General features: G+C 42.5%; 2 protein-coding genes across 3 annotated transcripts in view; one reads left to right on the top strand and one right to left on the bottom strand.

Moving 5' to 3' along the window:
* Positions 1 to 3,229, top strand: part of NTSR2 (neurotensin receptor 2) — an 84,814-nt gene extending 81,585 nt beyond the window's left edge. The window contains exons 4-5 of the mRNA XM_073568242.1: positions 1,752 to 2,817; positions 2,887 to 3,229. Coding sequence (XP_073424343.1) covers positions 1,752 to 1,935 — 184 coding nt within the window. The 3' untranslated portion in view covers positions 1,936 to 2,817; positions 2,887 to 3,229. The remainder of the gene's footprint in view (positions 1 to 1,751; positions 2,818 to 2,886) is intronic.
* A 3,043-nt stretch (positions 3,230 to 6,272) lies between these two features.
* Positions 6,273 to 18,478, bottom strand: part of GREB1 (growth regulating estrogen receptor binding 1) — a 172,176-nt gene continuing 159,970 nt past the window's right edge. For both annotated transcript variants that reach the window (XM_073568238.1, XM_073568237.1), the window contains 3 exons: positions 13,371 to 13,571; positions 9,017 to 9,155; positions 6,273 to 8,191 (listed from right to left, as the gene is read on the bottom strand). In XM_073568238.1, coding sequence (XP_073424339.1) covers positions 8,028 to 8,191; positions 9,017 to 9,155; positions 13,371 to 13,571 — 504 coding nt within the window. In that variant the 3' untranslated portion in view covers positions 6,273 to 8,027. The remainder of the gene's footprint in view (positions 8,192 to 9,016; positions 9,156 to 13,370; positions 13,572 to 18,478) is intronic.

Here is an 18,478-nt window from a genome sequence, read left to right as displayed (position 1 = left end):
GGATACATGCACACCTTTTGTATTCAATGGTGTTGTGCACGTCAGGTTTTTCACATGGACCATATGTCCATGGGAAAAAACAGCAGACATGTCCTTTTGTCCTTTTTTGCACAAACATACGTTCGGCACACGTGAAAACAGATGACATCCGTGTGACACATGCCAGCGCCTGAGAAAAAGCAGTACAGTTCCTGCTTTTCCCAGATGACTGGTGCGGAAGACAGCGCTCATCATTGTCGCCTAGTCTTCCTGAGATCAGCACAACCAGGTGACAATGATGAGATTTGTATTCAGCACCCGCTGTGTACATCGTGTGTAAAATTAAGAATTAAATTAAAAAACATCATAGAGGTTACTGCCGGTCACTGCCAGTTGTTCCCATGTTCAGTTCATTGTGGGTGGCCTAATGAACTGTGGTGACCTCAATGAGATCACTGCTAGCTCTGTGAGAAATTTATTTTTTACAGTATGAGTATGGGGTTAATAATGGGGACGTTTTATAGACACTTCTCCATTACTAACCCCTGGGCTTGATGTCAACTGACAATACAAAGATCACATCAACCCAAACCCTATTAACCCACTTGTCACTGCAACAGGGCAAGTGGGAAAAGCGAGGTTAAGCGCAACTTATTGATGCGCCATTTCTGGGCCCGCTGAGAGTTGAAGTTATTAGCTTGGGAGGGGGCCAATATCCATGGCCACTTCCCTGGCTATTAATATCGCCCAGAGCTCTCTATTTAGCCTTTGCTGGTTAGGGGGACCTTCTTTTTTTTCTGGGGTCCCCCTGTAAACTAACTAGGAAAGACTAAGCAAATAGCTGTGAGCTGTTATTAATAGCCTGGCAACATTTAGGACTAAGGCCCCTTTCCCAGGTTATTAATATCAGCCCCCAGCAGTTGGCTTTCCCTCTGCTGGTTTTTAAACTTATGCGGGAGCCTACACATTTTTTTAAAATTATATTAAAAAAAACACACAAAACACTGATTATATAGCACACTGACATCTATTTATCTCTCCATCTATCATCTATTTGTCATGTTTCTATATCTCTGAACATCTATAATACCTAACACTCTAATTTCTATTCTGCATTTAATTCCATACGTGTCACACTGATAGCACACTGACAGCACATGGACAGGACACAACACTCTGATGTCACAAGGATGTCACACGGATATCACATATGCGGACCACCGATGTCAACAGTACTGGTTTTTCCTGTACAGGAATCACCAGGGCATGTGAAGGGGATCTTGCACTGTCTTTGCAAAAAAAAAAAACAGGATTTGGAGCTCCAAACGTACATGCACATGGGGTGGAATAATTATGACAATTTTCTGGTGGAAAATCCATTGTGTATTACAGCAACAGCATCGGTGATAAGGTTTTACAAAATATTATCCATAAATTGCAAGAGAATCCAAAAACGAAATTAACCAACTCTGCAGATTCGGATTTCACCCTTCACACTGCAAAAAGGTGAAATCTGCAACATTTCCACAACAAAATCCAAAAATTCCACCACAAAATAGCTCCTGCGGACAGTAAGCAAACAAGTTCCATATGAGAATAGCTTTAGATCCAACCATGCCATGATGGGAGGAATTAATGCTTAAAAAAAGGATTTGGAGGAGCTCTTAGTGGAGTTGGGACCCAATCTACATTTTGTTTGGTGGCCCTATGGTTTTGATGCCCATCCCTCCGCACTGGATGTGGTCTTTAATCGTGATACTTTCTTCTTGCAGGTCCCTGTACACATTCTACCACTATTTCTACATGCTGACAAACACATTGTTCTACGTCAGTTCTGCCGTGAACCCCGTCCTCTACAACATGGTGTCTTCTTCATTCCGACAACTGTTCATGGAGACTATGAGCCTGTCTTGCAGTAAAAGTAGCATAAATCTCTCCGTATCAACCTCCGCCTGAAATGCACAGTAATGTTCCTCCCGTACAAGGACCACACGAACAATCGTCAATATTATTGGCCAAGTGCGTAAATAAATGTCCATGTCCATCAGTTCCATCGTTAGCTCAGAAGTCTTGGATTGCACATTAGTGTTCTATGTAATGGGTGGCCTGACCAGTCCACTGATCCCCGCGGACATTGGAGACCATTCAACGGTATCACAAGTGTAAGAATCTTCAGAAAACATCAACAACCTCTATATGAAAAAGAAGGGCAATGCAACGTAAGGCAACCTTGTGGTATCACTATATCGAGAAGGTTATAGGGATGACTATCCAAGTGTGCGTATTTATCCTTTTCCCTCCTTCCTCACTGACAATATCACATTTTTGCTCATGTTGACTTACACCCTCTCTACTATCTTATTGTGCCATCAGTGTTGTCAATGCTCACTTCTACGTAAATTGACTCAGCCGGTGCCAAATCCTGACTATTAGAGCAAGAACCGGCAGGATTGACACGTACGAAGTGCTATTCAGATTTTCCATAAATGGATAATATTGCATTGGGATTAGTGAAAATTACATCAAGATATAAGTGTACCACACGTTTACCATGCGTGGGCCATCAACAGACAAATGGGCCATCTGAATATTCGGCTTTTATCTTACAAATCTTTAGACTCGCGGATCTATTGAATGTTAACCACAGCTTTATCATCAGTAAAAATCATTTTATCTGGTTTATGGTAAATCACTGAATTTATTATCTAGGTTTTCTTACCCCAGAGCATTCTACCTAATTACAAGCTACTAGTTACCTCCTTTATGTCTAATATGGTGTCCACTGCCTGTTATCTAGAGTATTCCGTCTCAAACAGCAGCTGAGAACGATAACATGAGGTGGGGGCGGGTCTCTGTCTCTGCTCCTGCTCTCCTGTCTGCCAAACTGCTCATAGGCATGCCTAAGAGGTGGGGGCGGGTCTCTGTCTCTGCTCCTGCTCTCCTGTCTGCCAAACTGCTCATAGGCATGACAGAGAGGCGGGGTATAAGTTCTGGACAGGAAAGCCATTGGACCATTTCAGGTGAAATGCATGCTGAGGAGTGAAGGAAAAGGAAGTTACAGCACCTAAGAAGAACCAATTTTGAGAATGAGGATTGAGACTGTTCCTGGATAAATTAGAACAGTTATGGTACATCTATGAATGACAAATTTTTATTTTCACTATAAAAAAAAGGGGAGAAGTCAATAATATGTACATAGGCATGTAGTATGTATGTCACGTTTCATATTCAGTAAAATAATTTTATCCTTTTTCTGCTAAATCATTTTATTTCTAAATTATATTTTCTTATTTCTTAAAAATCATTACAAAGTGCCGACCACTAGGTGTCTCCTTTCTGTCTAACTTGCTGTCCACTGCCTGTTGTCAAGTGTAATCCACTTCTAGCAGCAGCGGGGTCTCCTGCTCTGCTGGCTGTTAAACTGGACTAAGACAGAGAGTTAGGCTTCTAGTTCCAGGCAAGCAAGCCATTGGAAAAAGGCAGGAGCAATGCATGCTGCGAAGTTAGTGAAAAGGGAGTTCCAGCACATACAGTGCTGGCAGAATGCTGATTTAGAAGAACTACCTGCTCAAAAATTTGGTTGGTTGCTGGACATATTAGATTGTCATGGTACATTTATGGATATGACAATATTTCATGGATGGTATTACCACTTTAAACACAAACAAAATAAAAGGGTCAGAGTCAGTAAGTAATATGGACACATGTACATAGTATGTATTTTATTTAATAAAAAAAAAAACTTGTACATAGTAAATTATTACATGGCCAGACCGGGAAATACTGCACATCGCACATACACTATTCACAGAAAAGAAAAATCACTTTAAGATTGACACCAAATCGAAAAGAAACAAAGTCGTTCCCTAACTAAGCGTAACCGGAACGTCAAGATTCATTAACATGAACAGAAGGCACTGACTCACTGGTGCTCATCATGCCAGTCATTGGGTGAACTGCCAGGGAGTCCATGAGCCCCCGCCAGAGACTCACACTTCATACGATCTCCACGACTCAATGCCAGAAGCCGGAATCACAGTAGAATCCATGGGATTTCCCGTCATACAATAAACACGTTGCTCACATGGTTATCACTGTACACGATCGGTATAAAACATCGGTGAATATTACATTTAAAAAAACGGCAAAATATGGAGAAAATTCTAAAGGGACAGATGGATGGATGATGGATGGATGGAAAGATAGATAGATGATCCACATTTTACAAGTAATCTACATTGCTAAGTTCTTATCAGCTTGTGTCTCCAGCTCCTTTACAGATCTATGTATCTCCACGGTAACAGACAACAAACTATGTAGTCTGATCCTCCATTTTTTTTCCCTACCTGTATGCTGACGTACATGTGGCAGGTTCATAAGAAGTTGGGAACAAGATGGAAGAGAGTGTTCAAGATCAGAAAAAAAGGGAGTTTGATTGTTTCCTTTTATCATGGAGACACATAGGTCTGCATTGGAGCTACTGTATATACAAAAAATAGTTTTTTTTTTATCCAGACCTACTCGATTACATAAATTGCTAATTTTGCATCTTTGATACAGGAAACACTGAGCAGATGCCCGGATCTACATTAGGGGGCTAATGGAGATCGACCAAAGCATCTTGTAGAGACGGCAGGAGTTGACGAAAGAGACAATGGGACACCGTGACCCCCATCTATCTATCTATCTATCTATCTATCATTGTGGCCAAAAGTATTGACACCCCTGCAATTCTGTCAGATAATACTCAGTTTCTTCCTGAAAATGATTGCAAACACAAATTCTTTGGTATTATTATCTTCATTTATTTTGTCTTAAATGAAAAAAACACAAAAAGAATTGTCCTAAAGCCAAATTGGATATAATTCCACACCAAACATAAAAAAGAGGGTGGACAAAAGTATTGGCACTGTTCAAAAAATCATGTGATGCTTCTCTAATTTGTGTAATTAACAGCACCTGTAACTTACCTGTGGCACCTAACAGGTGTTGGCAATAACTAAATCACACTTGTAGCCAGTTGACATGGATTAAAGTTGACTCAACCTCTGTCCTGTGTCCTTGTGTGTACCACATTGAGCATGGAGAAAAGAAAGAAGACCAAAGAACTGTCTGAGGACTTGAGAAACCAAATTGTGAGGAAGCATGAGCAATCTCAAGGCTACAAGTCCATCTCCAAAGACCTGAATGTTCCTGTGTCTACCGTGCGCAGTGTCATCAAGAAGTTTAAAGCCCATGGCACTGTGGCTAACCTCCCTAGATGTGGACGGAAAAGAAAAATTGACAAGAGATTTCAACGCAAGATTGTGCGGATGTTGGATAAAGAACCTCAACTAACATCCAAACAAGTTCAAGCTGCCCTGCAGTCCGAGGGTACAACTGTGTCAACCCATACTATCTGTCGGCGTCTGAATGAAAAAGGACTGTATGGTAGGAGACCCAGGAAGACCCCACTTCTTACCCCGAGACATAAAAAAGCCAGGCTGGAGTTTGCCAAAACTTACCTGAAAAAGCCTAAAATGTTTTGGATGAATGTTCTCTGGTCAGATGAGACAAAAGTAGAGCTTTTTGGGCAAAGGCATCAACATAGAGTTTACAGGAGAAAAAAAGAGGCATTCAAAGAAGAGAACATGGTCCCTACAGTCAAACATGGTGGAGGTTCCCTGATGTTTTGGGGTTGCTTTGCTGCCTCTGGCACTGGACTGCTTGACCGTGTGCATGGCATTATGAAGTCTGAAGACTACCAACAAATTTTGCAGCATAATATAGGGCCCAGTGTGAGAAAGCTGGGTCTCCCTCAGAGGTCATGGGTCTTCAGGCAGGACAATGACCCAAAACACACTTCAAAAAGCACTAGAAAATGGTTTGAGAGAAAGCACTGGAGACTTCTAAGGTGGCCAGCAATGAGTCCAGACCTGAATCCCATAGAACACCTGTGGAGAGATCTAAAAATGGCAGTTTGGAGAAGGCTTCCTTCAAATATCAGGGACCTGGAGCAGTTTGCCAAAGAAGAATGGTCTAAAATTCCAGCATTGTAAGAAATTCATTGATGGTTACCGGAAGCGGTTGGTCTAAGTTATTTTGGCTAAAGGTTGTGCAACCAAGTATTAGGCTGAGGGTGCCAATACTTTTGTCTGGCCCATTTTTGGAGTTTTGTGTGAAATGATCAATGTTTTGCTTTTTGCTTCATTCTATTTTGTGTTTTTTCATTTAAGACAAATTAAATGAAGATAATAATACCAAAGAATTTGTGATTGCAATCATTTTCAGGAAGAAACTGAGTATTATCTGACAGAATTGCAGGGGTGTCAATACTTTTGGCCACAACTGTATCTATCTATTATGGGCTAATATCTTTCAAAAAGTGAATTCTGTTCTCAATGTACCTGGCTTTAATACAGCTCAAAACCTGGCAAAAATATTAATCTAACTACTTATTGAAATATAATAAAAAAGACAAAAAAAAAAAAAATAATATTAATGTTAATAATAATAACGTTACATTTCTGCCTATTCACTACCTAAAATATATACAAAGACATATTACATATAAATAAGTCTAGGAATGTATCTGATGTGTTTCTCCTTGTCACCATGTCAGGTAGTGCTGTGTGTCCGCTCCAACATCGTAACTCCAGTGCAAAACATCCAATAGTCCGGTTCTGTACAAAGAGTCAACATAGGGGAATGTACCTGGAGGTAATCAACGTAGGGGCTGCGGCCAAATGTACCTGGAGGTGCTCAACGTAGGGGCTGCGGCCAAATGTACCTGGAGGTGATCAACGTAGGGACTACGGCCAAATGAGCTTGGAGGTAATCAACGTAGGGGCTGCAGCCAAATGTACCTGAAGGTAATCAACGTAGGGGCTACTGCCAAATGTACTTGGAGGTAATCAACATAGGGGCTGTGGCCAAATGTACTTGGTAATCAAAGTAGGGGCTATGGCCAAATGTACTTGGTGGTAATCAACGTAGGGGCTGCAGCCAAATGTACCTGGAGGTAATCAACGTAGGGGCTGCGGCCAAGTGTACTTGGAGGTGATCAACGTAGGGGCTGCAGCCAAATGTACCTGGAGGTAATCAACGTAGGGGCTGCGGCCAAGTGTACTTGGAGATAATCAACGTAGGGGCTGCGGCCAAATGTACCTGGAGGTGATCAACGTAGGGGCTACGGCCAAATGTACCTGGAGGTGATCAACGTAGGAGCTACGGCCAAATGAGCTTGGAGGTAATCAACGTAGGGGCTGCGGCCAAATGTACCTGGAGGTGATCAACGTAGGGGCTACGGCCAAATGTACTTGGAGGTAATCAACGTAGGGGCTGCATCCAAATGTACCTGGAGGTGATCAACGTAGGGGCTGCAGCCAAATGTACCTGGAGGTAATCAACATAGGGGCTAGGTAATCAACGTAGGGACTGTGGCCAAATGTACCTGAAGGTGATCAACGTAGGGGCTGCGGCCAAATGTACCTGGAGGTAATCAACGTAGGGGCTGCAGCCAAATATACCTGGAGGTGACCAACGTAGCGGCTGCGGCCAAATGTACCTGGAGGTAATCAACGTAGGGGCTGCGGCCAAATGTACCTGGAGGTAATCAACGAAGGGGCTGCGGCCAAATGTACCTGGAGGTGATCAACGTAGGGGCTACGGCCAAATGTACTTGGAGGTAATCAACGTAGGGGCTACGGCTAAATGTACCTGGAGGTGATCAACTTAGGGGCTGCAGCCAAATGTACCTGGAGGTAATCAACATAGGGGCTGCGGCCAAATGTACCTGGAGGTAATCAACGTAGGGGCTAGGTAATCAACGTAGGGGCTGAGGCCAAATGTACCTGGAGGTAATCAACATAGGGGCTGTGGCCAAATGTACCTGGAGGTAATCAACGTAGGGGCTGCGGCCAAATGTACCTGGAGGTAATCAACGTAGGGGCTGCGGCCAAATGTACCTGGAGGTGATCAACGTAGGGGCTGCGGCCAAATGTACCTGGAGGTGATCAACGTAGGGGCTGCAGCCAATTGTACCTTTGGGTAATTTAGGCCATAGTTTATTAAACATGGCGGCCGGTTAAGATGAACAAGGGTTTGTCTTCCTTGGCGTTGGCTGTTTGGAACTCATCCCGCAGACGGAATTGCCACTCGTCCTCCAGCTCTAGTCGCACTACCGTCTGGCGGAGGGCATTGCGGTCCTGGCACACGACACACAGCGTGGCATCTAAGTAATAAAGGAATCGGTGAAAATGTGCGACTCCAATGGAATCTAGTTATAGAAGAGACACAAATCTGCTGAAAAGAAGAAGACATATTAAAGGATTTTTCCGAGACCCGATGACTTCGGGATAAAAGATCTGTGGAGGGCTAAAGGCTTCCATACACATTAGACTAATGTCAGCCAAACCCGACAATATCAAAAGGTTTGGTTGACAATCTAATATATAGGGGCCACCCGACAGAAGAGTTAAGGATCTCGCAGGCCCGTTTTCGGACTGACAACCCTTTTGTTCTCGGACAGTTTGGTAACAGCTCTCTCATAGAGAACATAAGAACATAGGAGCGCTCACCAGAGTGGGTGGCAAATTCTAGCACCATAATTAGGGGTCCATCTTAATTTTAACTATCAACCTTCTCTCTTTGATGGAAGAGTTAAATAATAAAATACCACCCCTCTAAATGAGTCTCTTGAGAACCCGTTGAACAACCTAACCGGACACATTTTTTTTAAATTCCAGTCTTCTTTTCAAACCTTTTCAAACCGTGACCTGGAATTACTAATGTTAATGTCAAAGAGGAGCCTTACCCTAATTAAACCCACCGGACAGACCGTCTAGGTGTTTAATATCTTTCATTGCTCTAGAAAAAGTAATTACATGGTTTCTCTGGGGTACAGCGCTTAATGCCAGCGCCTGAGCGCTCCTTAATGAAGAAGCATAGAATAATTATGATGGCGGCTTGTGATGTTTTATGCCTAATCTGCATCAAGAGACTTATTCTCTGAGGGCTTACAGCAGCGTGGATTGTGCGGTCTCCACACCTGATTTACCTTTAAGGAACTGAAACTTCTTCAAGAAACTGGCCACAACAAAAGAGTCGCACAGGTGCAGCAGGAGCCCGCTGAACATCAGGTCTGGGCAGCTAATGTTAGTGGAGTGCGGCCGCGAGCTGACATAACAAACCGAAATCTGAAAAAAAGGAAAGATTGTGTTCACCGAGTACGGTTTTACAAACAACAATTTATTGTATTTTTTTCGTGTCTATTCATATAACAAATTAGGAAATATTGGAGTTTTGAAAGCAAGCAAGCTCCCATCATTCATCGATTTACTGCATCTCATTTTTCAACTTTGCTCTATAGACTGGGACAAGATCAGCAGAGTCATCACAAAAATGTTAGAAGGCAGGGGATTGAAATAATAGATGACACCGCAATTGTAGTCCTGAAGGTTTTAAGGAGTCAAACAGGTAAAACTAAACACACATTTAAGGAATAGTTTACACAGACCGACTGGCGCCATGATGCAACAGCAGAGAGGGTTCTCGGCAGTGAGGGTCCTGTCTACGCACCGCCGAGAATGATGATCGTATGCATTGCTAAAGATCATGTCATCCAATGTACAAGAGCATTTAAGAACGCTCACTCCCAATTATCTTTCGGTGTAACTGTAGCTTAACACTATGTGCTCAAATCGTTTTTTAGACGCCGCTGCAGGCGCAGAGTTCTCTCAGGCAAGGACTCTTCAGGAAGACGTCACCAGTTTTCCCACCATTCTTGTGATATTTTCCACTCTATACTGTGAAGTATAGAGAGTGGGCGACTTCCGGGTGCTCAGAAGCCGCATGAAGAATGAGAATGTCACTTCTTTTAACTGCTGAAAAGGTTAAGAGAGGTGACATAAAACGGAACATGTACACAGCGATTGACATTGCCGTGCTTTATGCTCATTTTATGGGGAGCGTTTGCGTTGTGTGCACATAGGCTTAGGGTATATATCCAGATTACCTGCCTCTGTGGCCTCTGGTCCCTTGACACGTCTCTGTTCTTTGCAGCTGCCATAAAGCAATACACACACATATACAGCTTTACAGTAATGTCTATACGAACAATACGAGAATGAAGTGTGCCTCTCCAATATACAGTAGCTCAAAGGATCCATGCAGCTAAGTATCAGATCTTTTCTAGATTCAAACTATTTTTGTTCTTTATTTATTTATTTTATATAAGACTAGCTGAAGAGCCCGGCGTTGCCTGGGCATAGTAACCAACTGTGATTAGTTATAACAAATTATAATGATTATATTGCACATAAAAACCGTGCATCTAATCCTATCCTGTGTGACACTGACTGCTGAGCAGTGTATCTAATCCTATTCTGTGTGATACTGTCTGCTGAGTCATGCATCTAATCCTATCCTGTGTGATACTGTCTGCTGAGTCGTGTATCTAATCCTATCCTGTGTGATACTGACTGCTGAGCAGTGTATCTAATCCTATTCTGTGTGATACTGTCTGCTGAGTCGTGTATCTAATCCTATCCTGTGTGATACTGACTGCTGAGCAGTGTATCTAATCCTATTCTGTGTGATACTGTCTGCTGAGTCATGTATCTAATCCTATCCTGTGTGATACTGCTGCTGAGTCGTGTATCTAAACCTGTGTGACACTGACTGCTGAGCAGTGTATCTAATCATATTCTGTGTGATACTGTCTGCTGAGTCATGTATCTAATCCTATCCTGTGTGATACTGCTGCTGAGTCGTGTATCTAATTCTATCCTGTGTGATACTGACTGCTGAGCCATGTATCTAATCCTATCCTGTGTGATACTGACTGCTGAGCTGCGTATCTAATCCTATCCTGTGTGATACTGACTGCTGAGCCGTGTATCTAATCCTATCCTGTGTGATACTGGGCTCCCCCTGCAGTCTGTGTCAGAGGGTGGTCTGTGTTGGCACGGTAATAAATTGTTATTTCCAGCTTTACAGAAGGACGATAACACCATAGAAATGATAAGAATAATAGGCCTCAGTTACCACAACTGTCTACAAAGAAAACTGTAGCTGATAGCAACCAATCACAGCTCATTTTTCATCTTTTAAACAGCTCTGGGACAGCGTGGCGAGTTTTGAGTGGCGACTTTTGTGTTTCGACTTTTATGTGGCGAGGTTGGTGTATGTGTGGTGAAATGTGTGCTGAGGGTGGTATATGTGCTGAAGCACGTGGTAGTGTGTGGCGCATTTTGTGTGTGTGTTCATATCCCCGTGTGTGGTGAGTATCCCATGTCAGGGCCTCACCTTAGCAACTGTATGGTATATACTCTTTGGCGCCATCGCTCTCATTCTTTATGTCCCCCTTGTTCACATCTGGCAGCTGTCAATTTGCCTCCAACACTTTTCCTTTCACTTTTTCCCCATTATATAGATAGGGGCAAAATTGTTTGGTGAATTGGAACACGCGGGGTTAAAATTTCGCCTCACAACATAGCCTATGACGCTCTCGGGGTCCAGACGTGTGACTGTGCCAAATTTTGTGGCTGTAGCTGCGACAGTGCAGATGCCAATCCCGGACATACATACATATATACATACACACCCTCATTGAGCTTTATCATATATATATATATAATTTATTTCATTTTGTATTATTTTTTTCCACTAAAAATCCCTTTAATGAGTGGTTTAATGATATCAGAAAATGGGTTCCGTTTTTACTTCTAGAATCAGTTCCATACTTGTACACGACTGCGTCTGGTATTGCACATCACTACAGTGAAGAGATCATGGTGCCTGGGCTGCGCTGCAGGAATCCTCGATGGTATAAGATTAAGACTTTTATCATGATCAAACTCCCGCTTCCACGGCTAAAAATCTTGTCTCGTATTTACTCACATCTGATCTCTCCGGGAGTACATTTTAAGCCCTCATTTATTTACTCCTGGGAATTGGAACTTAATACTACGTTCACAGAGAAACAAGTATCTAGAATGCTATCTAGTGCACGGGGATTCTCCAGGTGTGTTCTTTTGCAAGAAAATTCTTATAAAATATTGACCAGGTGGCATTGGACTCCCGCGAAGCTCTTTCAGAGGGGTCTTGCTGATAATGATGCTTGTTGGAGATGCCTCAACTCTGGAGGACATCATACACACATATTCTGGGATTGTCCCAAATTGAGACATTTTTGGGACGGTGTCGAGCTAGTTCTCAAGAAATTGCAATTAATAAAGACTAATCTCAGGGCTACGGAGGTTCTTCTTTCGTGCCCATCAAAGGATTTCTTACCAAAAAAACATGGCCTACTCCCATTGATGCTAAGTGCTGCAAAACAACTGATAGCTGTACATTGGAAAGATGTCGCTCCCCCCACATTGGAGGAGTGGCATGTTAAGATAAATCAAATTTCTCGTCTGGGGGAGCTGTCTAGCTGGGAGATCTTCAATCACAAATCTTATGTGTCGACCTGGGCCCCATGGACTAGATATCTGGGGGATAATCCTCGAGGTGAGAGATCGGATAATACATGAGTCTTACTTAGACCTGATGGCCTTTATTTTGGGGTAACTGGTTCCAAGGTTACTTATAGAACTGTTCACCTACTCTATTTTCATAACACACTCATTTATTGCTAGTGTCGATGCCGACGACTGCTTTGTGTTGATGTTATTGTTATTGTTTGTTATTATGTATCCCTCTTTTCCCTTCCCTTCTTCTTCTTCCTTTTTCCCACCCACTTTTCCCTCCCCCCCTTTATTTTCCCCCCTTTTTTTTTTATCACCTTGGACCGACGTCTAAGCAATAATTAACCATCTGTATTTGTAAAATGGTGTTCTGTCTTGTGGTGTGGTTTAAACCTGAAAATAAAGAATTTAAAAAAAAGATTAAGACTTTTATTACACTAACGCGCTTCGGTGCTGGACTGGTGGCTTTTTCAAGGTAAAAACCAAATGGGGTTAAAAAAACAACTTAGTGTTTTTCATTGTAATGGTGCAGAGTTGCAGTACCAGTCAAAACTTATGTCCGGAACTGAAACTGTATTGGGGGGGGGGGAAAATTAGATCAATACCTGTCAATTCCAAAAATTTGACAGGACAATCCTGAATTTTCAGAAACAATCCAGGCAAATTTGAGGAGTACAGGACCTTAAGGAGCAGGGTTTAGGTAAACCCGGCCCCAAATGGCATGTTCTGGGCTGGGCCGGGGGCGTTACTGGGAGGGTAGGAGGACATTTTCAGATGGGGTTAAACATCCCTATTGCCCCTACTGAAAAGTTGGTAAGTTTCCAGATTGACAGATTGAATTTTTTAATTTCAAACTGAAAAAAAAAAAACAAAAGTTCCCCAGATGAAATGCCTGTTTTTTAATTAGGGCCTTCAATCATTTTTGGACTGTGCTCTATGTACCTGGGGTCCGAGGTTCAGGTAACAATCTACTACAAGCACCGGGTGGCCACGATCATTCACAGACAGAGGAAAGAACCGGTGACTGTGGAAATGGAGGAATTTCTCCAGCAGCAGCTGAGCGGGGGCGGCCAGGATGGTGTGTTTGCTGTCAGGAGCGCAGATGTAGTGAGCCGAGGAAACAGACAGCGATGAATCCAGGACCTGGAGGACAAATCCAGATATCTCATTAAATCAAAATAAATCAGGAAATTACTGTAAAATTGCACATTACATTGCTATTTTTTGCATGTCGATTGCAGAGCGGAGAGAAAACTGTGCATTTCTTTAAAAAAAAAAAAAAAGAGTAATTCTTTCAAAAAGTAGTGCAAACAAGTAATAGCCGAGCCACGACAAGCTCCTGTGCTAAAATAACGACATTTTATCCGGAAAAAAAAAATTATACTGAAAAATACAATTAGAGAGCTAGAGATGTGTTTAAGGTTATTTTCCCATTGGGTTATTGGCCTCCCAGCAGAAGCGGTGAGGGCAGCCAGCACCCATAAACTAATATCAGACTGTATAATAGATATATTGTGCAACTGTTCCTGAAGCATCCAGCGCACTGATGTAATTATGGCCTATGGGTGATGGATGCCGCTGTCTAATGTCACCCTATATTGGAAGCCATTTAATGGGATATGTCGCGAAAACTACTGAAAAGGTCATGTAAAACAGATATCACAACCTGCAATCTGTCACCATTAGACTTCCATATAAAAAAAATTATACGCCTTACATGTAAGCTTTTTATAGGACGTGGTAGGATACCAGGGTGTAAGGGCCAAAACTCTTCCACCTTCTGCCGAATAAGAGAGTTTTGCAAGTAAGTTTGGAGTTTCCTGGTGTACATAGTACATATAGAGGAAAAATGTGATGTGAACATAGCTTTAAAGTGAATCTGCCAGTAGGTTTTTGCCAATTAGTCTGAGAGCAGCATAATGTAGAGGCAGAGAGAGACCCTGATTCTAGCAATGTGTCACTTATTGGGTTGTAGTTTTGATAAAACTGTTTTATCAGCAGGACATTATCACTAGAGGACTAGTAAACCTGCTGCCAGGTAGTCCAACAACGCCCACACCACCGATTGGCTGCTTACTATGTAAACTGTGCCTAGGCAGAAAGCTGCCAATCAGTGATGTGGGCGCGGTCATACAGAGCTCAGCACTCAGAGAACTGGTAGATCTACAGTAGATAAAACAGTGTTTCTATCAAAACTGCAGCGAAAAGCCCACATTCACAATCGATAGCTGTCAGCTGAAGAATCGTTTAGCCGACAGGTCTCTCTCCTGAAACATCTGATGAAGGCTAAAGTCCGAAGTCAAAAACTGGTTTGTCAATCATTGTATGCTCATGAATAAAGAACTTGACTACTTCAACTCTTTGTATTGATTAGTAGAATTTACCTCCCAAAAAACAGCACACTCACTGGATCCTGAACCATCTTTAAACCATTCTACTACCAGTTAAATCCATTAACTGGAACAGGACAAAGCTGCAGCAGTCATCCCAAAAAGTGACACGACAGGTAAAAATAGTGTTGAGTGTAAAATTAATACTACTTCACACTTCCTACGTAGTTTAGTCCCTCCAATAACAGCGCCATCTCCTTATCTTTAATTCTCTCATTCTCTCCTGTCTCCGTCCTATACATGAGTGTTCCTGTTTTCTACATTAGAGACACTGCCAAAATCATCTGGTAGCAGATTATCTCACCACAGAACAAAAGGAATCGACCACTGAAAATTAGCAGGCCGTATCTTTCTATTTCAATACAATCAGTGTTTTATCAGCAGGAGATTATCACTACAGGACTAGGTGTCTTGTGTCTCCTAGTCAACTGCTCTGTGTAACCCCGCCCTCACCCCGATTGGCAGCTTTCTGTCAATATACAGTGTACATAGAAAGCTGTCATAGTGGTGTGGGCGGGGGTTATACAGAGCTCAGCGTTCAGAACTCTGCTAGATCTACAGCAGAGAAAACAGGGATTGTATTAAAATGACAGCATAAAGACCAGCAAGTGACACATCACTAGAATCAGGGTCTCTGTCACTACATCATGCTGCTCTCAAATTACATAGCAAAAACTTGTTGACTGATTTCCTTTAATACAGCTAGAAAAGATCTGCATAGCTAGATTTTTGTTTAACTCCACATTATTATATTCTAGATTTCGATGGGTGGACTGTCACTGATTTTATGGGTGGTCTAAAGCAAGCCGATGTCTCCCCCTTCTACTTCCTCTGCTTATAAGCTGAGATATGAAGTCCGAGTCCTCCCTCTCACAGCATGAATCTACAAGCCCACATACACAAAGTTGGCCGTACCAGGAAAGGCTGACAGACTAAAGTGAAAGACCCTCCCGAACATCTCCTGACAAATGACTTTAGGGAAGAGAAGCATCCGGCCCGTTGAGTTTCAATGTCCAATTATTTGTTTCCCCAACGAGAACGCCGTCCCCAGAGGAGTGTGGGAGCAGCTCTTTCATGGAGAACACAGGAGTGCAAAGCTCAGATGAGTCGATAGAGATAAACACCGAGGGAGCAAACCCTCCGCCTGTACATGTCCATGGCCACATGTAAATTAATCTAATATGACCTAGATCGGGGTTCCAAGTTGTTTTTTTTTATTTAATACCAGTTCTATGGAAGACTTCTTGCCTGGTGCCGGTTCCCAAGACTACCTTCCCGAGCTCCCATAATGACTATAGACCGGTGGCCTTAACATCGCATGTGATGAAGTCCTTGGAGAGAATTGTACTTGCCTACTTGTGTCCGAGGGTGTCTGCTTTTACGGACCCCCTTCAGTTTGCGTATCGGCAGAGTCTGGGGGTGGACGATGCTGTAGCGTATCTACTACAAACAGTACATTCCTTTTTGGACAATGATAGAACCACTGTGCGTGCCATGTTCTTCGATTTCTCCAGTGCATTCAACACCTTACAGCCACTATTATTACGTAAAAAGCTGGTTGAAATGGCGGTTGATGAGGGACTAGTGAATTGGATCATTGATTATCTGTCGGACAGGCCACAGTTTGTGAGGTTGGGGGCGGCCGTATCGGATAGTGTGCGGAGTAGTGTTGGAGCCCCTCAGGGAACGGTGCTGTCGCCATTCCTTTTTACGTTATACACAGCTGATTTTCAGTATAAATCAGACCTTTGTCACCTTCAGAAGTACTCTGATGACTCAGTGATAGTCGGAGGTATTGAGAGAGACCGGGGGGAGGAGGAATACAGAAGGGTGGTTTTGGACTTTGTTGACTGGTGCCAGGCTAACCATTTAGAACTCAACGTAAAGAAAACCAGGGAGCTGGTGTTGAGTTATGGAAGGTGCATGAAGGATTGCTTACCTATCACTATTGATGGTCAGGATGTGGAGATGGTGGAGAATTTCAAATATTTGGGGGTTCACCTGGACAGCAAGCTTGATTGGAGGTGCCATATGGAGAAGGTTTGCAAGAAAGGGATGAGTAGACTTTACTTCCTAAGGAAGTTAAGGTCGTTTAATGTGTGTAGCAAAATGCTTGAAATGTTCTACCAATCCATTGTGGCGAGTGCAATCTTTGATGCAATTATATGCTGGGGTAGTAGTGTGCGCACAGCTGACGCGAATAAGCTGAATAAACTTATCAAGAAGGCTAGTGCGGCGGTGGGTCTACAACTCAGGACTTTCGAGGAGGTATTAGAGGATAGAATTACTAAGAAATGCAAGGCTATAATGAGCAACAATACACACCCGCTCTATGAACTGTTTGCGAAGCAAAAGAGCACATTCAGCAAGCGTCTACTCCAACTAATGTGTAAAAAGGAAAGATATAGAAAATCGTTTGTTCCGACAGCTGTGGGGATGTTTAACAAATGTATAAGTGTAAAGCATCCCAAGACTAAATGAAGTTCAAAGTGTATGGGGGGGAATTGGTGAGTTACAAGTACCAGTCTATCCGCATCTGCTGTCCATATAGACTTATTTTGTAAAGTGTGTATTGTTCTTGTAATATTCTTGATCTTTGTTCTGCTGCTGTAATACTGTAATTTCCTCCGGGATCAATAAAGTTTATCTAATCTAATCTAATCTAATCTAATACAAGGGTCACAATATTAAATTGAACCACTTGGATCCCATTTAAACTTAAAGCGATATTTGGATATGACAGGAGGTCCAATTCTGGGACCTTCACTTCTGTAGAAAATGGAACTCCATGTGCTATGTGCTCACCACCATGTCTTCTTCAGGCGGAGACCGCGCGGAAAAGCTGTCAGAAAACACTCAAAAGAACGAACATTTGCATTTTTTAGGTAAAAACGATTTGCCGTGCACATGTTCAGACCATTGAATGTCCTTTCACCACGTCAGGTTTCTAAAAACGCCAAGCGTGAAGAAGTGTCATGTCCATTCTTTGGCATTTACCACTCAGAAGACGCTCTGTACTTTACAATATAAGTCAATAGGTAAAGCTCAGAAGACACCTGGATGTTTTTGGACTGTTTTTCCCACCATTTTTACTTAAAAAAAATATATTAGAAGTTTCTTCTTTATTCAATGGAGTGAAAATAACGACAAGAAAAGGACGGTAAAAAGACGTCACAAAAACTATAGAAAACTCTCCAAAAGAACACCGGCAGAAAAACTGTCAGAAAAAAGCTCTCGGAAAAAAACAAATAAACGACATAAAAGATGCTCCAGGAATAAAAATTCCAGTGTTCCGTGAAGTTTTTTCTGCTTCAAAAACTCGACAGGTTCTCCCGATTTTAAAAGACGTGGTGTGCACGTAGCAATGACGTGTCTTTTTTTGCACTGTTTTGTTGTTTTTGCTCGTTGGCTTTTTTTGAGCCTTCCCGTTGCCTTTTATTGTAAATTATAGAGCGTCTTCAGATCATAAGCCGCCTGAACAATGGATCAATATTTGGCGTCTGATGCCAACCTGAATATTCAGCATGGCTACATCTGAAACTCAGATCTTATCCAAGTGAACGAAAACCAAACACCACCCGGTCTTTTATTCTAACTTCATCCTGCCCCTTTAACTTGCTGCCACCTTTACATTAGGTGCTAGCCTCTTATATTGCGGGA

This window comes from Dendrobates tinctorius, unplaced genomic scaffold (genome assembly GCF_039654945.1).
Source record: "Dendrobates tinctorius isolate UK_male_01 unplaced genomic scaffold, ASM3965494v1 ptg000021l, whole genome shotgun sequence".
Classification (NCBI taxonomy): domain Eukaryota; kingdom Metazoa; phylum Chordata; class Amphibia; order Anura; family Dendrobatidae; genus Dendrobates; species Dendrobates tinctorius.
The sequence above is the reverse complement of the archived record's forward strand: the minus strand, read 5'-3'. Positions and strand labels throughout refer to the sequence as shown.